The following is a 5,241-nucleotide window of genomic DNA, read 5'->3' as shown; positions in this document are numbered from 1 at the left end:
TGATTGTTCTCTTGAAAACATGTCACCTTTTATTCGAATCCTTAAGGCATTTCATGAAGCTTTTTAGTTAAACTGGACTTAGAGAAAACTAAACTCTGTCATTAGCGTAGAAAAAGTGGAGCTTGATTATTTGGAAAATCAAATTGGATGAAACCCCGTTGAGTTCCCAAACTATTTCTTAGGGTTCTTATAAGCGATCATATAGAAAAAAAAAACAAATTCTTAGCAACTCTTAATTGACAAGTTCCATAAAATCCTATCTAAGTGGAAAGCTAAGGAGATATCCAATGGTAGTCGACTTTGATTAAAAAACAAATCCATGCTTGGAAGTATTGGCACCTCTTGGCTCTCAATCTCATTGTTCAAATCCCCAGAGGAGTGTTGGTTAAAATGGAGGATATTTGAATGACTTTTTTATATGGTGGGAACATAGACATGATCAACATTTTGTAGGTTAAGTAGGACACAATTTTAGATAGCAAAGATAGATGATGGATTAACATTGGGAGCTTGTTTGCTATTGTCATAACTCTATTATTTAAATGAGTGTGGAGTAGGGGTGACAATTGATGACACGACACGGCAAAAATACACGACACGAAACGAAATTGAAATTTGAATTCGTGTTCGTGGAAAGTGTAAAAAACACGACGTCATGTTGTGTCGTGTTGGTGTTCAAAATTTGACACGATTTAACATTTTTTGTCGTGTTTTTCGTGTTATATGTGAATAAATATTAATTAAATACATTAATTGTTATTTCATGTTATCTTTGTCGTGTTTGTCGTTTTTTAATCGGTTCGTTTTCGTGTTAGTTCAAAAAAAACCAAAGATCGTGTCGTGTCGTGTCAGACAAAAACACGACATGATGGCCCGATTTGCCACCCCTAGTGTGGAGTTTATTAAACGCAAAATTGGAAATAATGTGGGAACTTCCTTATGTTCTAAGAAGTGGTGCATCAATTATCCATTTAAAGTCTAACTTCTAAGACTTTTTGCTTTATGCTCTCAAGAAAATAGCAAAGTAGCAAGGGTTTTAGTAACGATGTATGGAGCTGGTCTTAAAGAAGAACAATAGAGATGGAGTAAAAAAGAATGGAATCAAATAGACAAAATTAAATACTTATGATAAAAAGAGGTAGACATAGATAAACTCTTGTTCCTTATTTGTTTGGGTGAGGTTGTTATTTGTTAATGATGCTCCTAAACCCTCCTATTATTTGGAATCGTGTTGATGTTGAATATGCAACATTTCTGGAAATGTTGCATTTAGTTATGCAAGTTCCTTGCCATTAAATCCCATGGTTAAGAAAATAAAGGAAGAAGAAAAGTATACTTAATTTCTCTTTTTTTTCCATAATAAATAGTGTTTTTCTTATTTTCTTTGGTGTTATAGCTCTATTACCTCTCTTTCTCTATCATCTATCATTTACGTACTCTATTACCTTTCTTATTCAAACATCTATGGTCCATATATTCCATTCTATAAAGTAGCAAGTCCCTTGCCATTAAATCCCATCCAACCAAAACAATCCCAACAATTTTTCTATTCATGACACACCTACGTGTGGTCCACAATGCACAAGAAACCAAACATTCATGACACACCAAACTCCAATAAGAAAAAAAGAACATGGTAAACATGATCAAATAGAAAGATACTTTTCATAACTTCACATTAGGTGTAATTGGCTCAAATAACAATACACATTCTAATGCAATAGAAACACAACTTCTAATGCATAAAGTAAAGATTATTCTATCATCATTGTGCTTAAAGATTCACTAAAGAAAAAGAGTGAAATTATGAAGGCAATTCAAGAAAAGAAAGAAACCATTGACGTTGACACTTGGGGAACAAATGAGACACCTTTATTTCATTAGAAATTCATCGCTACAGCGTTTATTCAACTGGGAAATCAAATTCGAATTTTATCAAAACAGAGAAAAGTGAAACAAATCAAATTCTGAAATTGTAAATCAAATTGGGGAAGATAAGTTCCCTACATTGCATTAATCAAGAATTCAATGAGAAGAAACTTTGAAACTGTGTGATTTATTGAACCACGATTTCCAGCTGCCGGAGTTCTTCCTCGTTATTCCCACCGCCGCCGGCTTTCCATCGCCACCCTCCTCCACCGCCTGAGGTCTCTTGCACAGCATGAAGTTTCTAACCCCAAACGATCCAATAGTCTTCAATGGACTCAAAGCTACATCCAAATTATCAGAAACAAATCAGTTGGATCTAAAAAAACAAAAATTGAAACATCATATATGATAAATTGACATTTGACAATACCTTCGGTTCCGGCGATTGGGCAATATAAAACGAAATCATGGATATTGGAACCGAGTATTGGGAGACGACCTTCGCGAGCATAAGATTTAAGAGCGGTGTCCATGACGGAAGCAACAAGCTCCTCCTCGTTAACCACAAAACGGATCGGTCCAGCGCTTCCGATAACAGTAATGCTAATCAGAAGCCGGTTTCCGCCGCCTCTCCCGGCCTGATTCTTCTTTTGCTTGTACATCAACATCTTTTCTTCGAATCAAAACACAAAACAAAATCGTTTTCCTTCTAAACAGAACGATTACGAAACAATTAAGCAAATTGAATCTAATAAAACAAAACAAAATACAAAGGTGGGACGACGGTGTCGGTGGGTGTAACGATTACGAATTCAGGGATCAACTCCGACGCAGCGGTGGTACCAGCCTTCCTTGCAAGATCCGAAGGAGAAAGCGGTGGAAAGAGCAGAGATCCCCCTCGAGGAAAGGGGGGAGATCATCAACCGATTACAGAAGATTTCCACCATTCACAATTGGGAATTCTGAGGGAAGAATTGGGGATAACGAAGAAACAAGAAAGTAAAGAATTAGGGTTGGGATCGAGCTGATTGCTTGATTGCGAGGTGTGATATGGAGATAGGGTTACAGGATCGTTATCATATAAAGGTGAAAGAAGGATGAAAAATCTGCCGACCCTTTCGAATGCACGTTTGCCAAATCTCTTATTTTTCTGCTTTTCGGTTATTGCGTCAATCTTGGGGATGGGTATGTTTGTCATTTCACATCCTAAATAGTATCTCGTGTCACATGGATATATTCCAAGTATATTTTTTAAGTTTTTAATTTTGTTTTTCTTCATAATAAATATTTTTATAGAAAATTCTGCTAAAATAGTATATGATATTCTTTGATCTTAGTCTATAAAGTTTCAAAGTTACATGTTTAGTCTTTTTAAGCTAGTTTTGTTGTGTATCACTTCATTAACTAAATCGGTGTTTTTTTGGCATGTTAAGCATTGTTCAATTGCCCTTTTACCTAAAAGTTTAGATTTTCTATAAATATTTATCTATTTATCATTGATTAAGGATTAAAATTTAAAATTAGGTGGATACAACTCACATTCCTCTTCAGTTTACAACTAAGAAGGCCCTATCGGATTTTTGACATAATCAATTTAATTGACATAGACAACAAAACATTAGTTAACCCTAAATACCAATCCTCGGTTAATTGTTTTGGAGAATTATAATCAATTTAACTGACATAGACATAATATATATTTTAACCCTAAATCACAATCCTCACTTTATGATTTTGGAATTATTGCTAGTTCTCAATAGTCAATACCAACGTCCAAGCCAAGGCAATATTCTAATTTTATTATACATTTTAATTTTTTTTTGTAATTTACGATTAATAACATTATTGTGACCAGTGACCAGTAATTTGATATATATATATATATATATATATATATATATATATATATATATATATATATATATATATATCATTTCATTTCATTATTATATATGAAAACCCTTTTATTGTCGTGCCTTCAATATCAATATAAGTCGTTTCTTTTTAGGACACGTCGCCTTACTCTTGAACGACACCATAGACATAACCATCGTTTCATATGATTCGCGTTGTTCCGTATCCACTTTACTTTTTGGAATTCTATACTCAAACACTTTTTCCCTCCTCGCATCGTCCACCCTTCTCAATTCATCCACAGATCCTCGTTCTCCATTAACCACAACTCCGAATTCTTATTTAAGAAAACGTTCAACTAAATCCTTCACAGAAAAACTAATCATCGCACCACTCTCTTTATCACTTTATAGGTGGTGTCGATTCAAAACATGTATCCCACCGCTTCCATCATGCATCAGAACACCTATATTCTCTCTTCTACAAAACTCATTAAACTCTACGTGTATATGAAAGGTTAGAGTAAATCATATGGCATGTTGAAGGTGAAGCATATTACGGGACAACCGCAATCAATTATCTGTCAATTGCCTATTCCCTGGTTCCCCTAAAGCCTTCCCTATACCACATTCTTCTTTATTCTTTCAGCGACACCCCAATTCCTACATCAGACTCATCTCTGCTCCTTCACCAAGCGCCTCTCTATTGCATTCATCGTATTGTTTTCTTACAGTTGGTAATTTGAAGTGTATAAGGTATTTGACTCTCTCTCTTCCCTTTATTCTGAATATTCTAGCCCTAATTCATTTGTTTCTTAGCCCTAATTGCATTTGCTATCTATTTTCAGGGGTCGTGTGGGTGTTGGTGTTTTGTGTTAGGGTAGTGTGGGCAAATAGACATTTCATGGTTAAATGTCAGGCAAGTCTTGTATAATCATGAAAACGTGCAATACATGCAGGGACTAGGGTACTTTGCAGATTCAAAATAAAACCACCAATGGGAGTTGTTTGTATAATCATGTTATACATTCTACATAGAACAACCAATGATCAGGGCTTGAAGATGTAAGGATTTTACTATCTTTCTACATTGTTGATTCTTTACCCAGATGGCAAAGTAGTTTATTCATAAATAATTGTTCATGAGATAATTTGATATGGGTTTTGTTAATTGGATGTATTTTTTATTTACTATGTATAGATGCTTTATGAGGCAAAGTAGTTTATTCATAAATAAATGTTCATGAGATAATTCTTTACCCAGATGAAGAAGGTAAGGTTTATCTTTCAGTGACTTTATTGAATTTCAATAAATATTCAAAATTATATATTTTGATTTGAAATTTTAATTACAGCCCTTAAAATCGAAGTAACATCAAATTGGTAGAGACATAAGAAGGTAACCTGTTTACCCATCCATTATGATGGTGTATAATGGATCACTGGTATTGATATCATGAACTATAAGACTGACACCTCTTTTCATACGACTTCTAAGCAGCCCTAACAGACTCCCCAT

The 5,241-nt window shown here is 34.4% G+C and overlaps 1 protein-coding gene across 1 annotated transcript; it reads right to left on the bottom strand.

Annotated features, from left to right (window-relative positions):
* Positions 1 to 1,850: 1,850 nt before the first annotated feature.
* Positions 1,851 to 2,989, bottom strand: LOC145070164 (uncharacterized). The gene is made up of 2 exons (XM_079017110.1): positions 2,300 to 2,989; positions 1,851 to 2,210 (listed from the first exon to the last, which is right to left on the bottom strand). The coding sequence occupies exons 1-2, from the start codon at positions 2,535 to 2,537 to the stop codon at positions 2,026 to 2,028; spliced, it is 423 nt and encodes a 140-aa protein (XP_078873236.1). The 5' UTR covers positions 2,538 to 2,989; the 3' UTR covers positions 1,851 to 2,025.
* Between the last annotated feature and the right edge of the window lie 2,252 nt (positions 2,990 to 5,241).

This window comes from Lactuca serriola, chromosome 8, assembly GCF_051521515.1.
Source record: "Lactuca serriola cultivar US96UC23 chromosome 8, Lser_US96UC23_V15, whole genome shotgun sequence".
Classification (NCBI taxonomy): domain Eukaryota; kingdom Viridiplantae; phylum Streptophyta; class Magnoliopsida; order Asterales; family Asteraceae; genus Lactuca; species Lactuca serriola.
The sequence above is the reverse complement of the archived record's forward strand: the minus strand, read 5'-3'. Positions and strand labels throughout refer to the sequence as shown.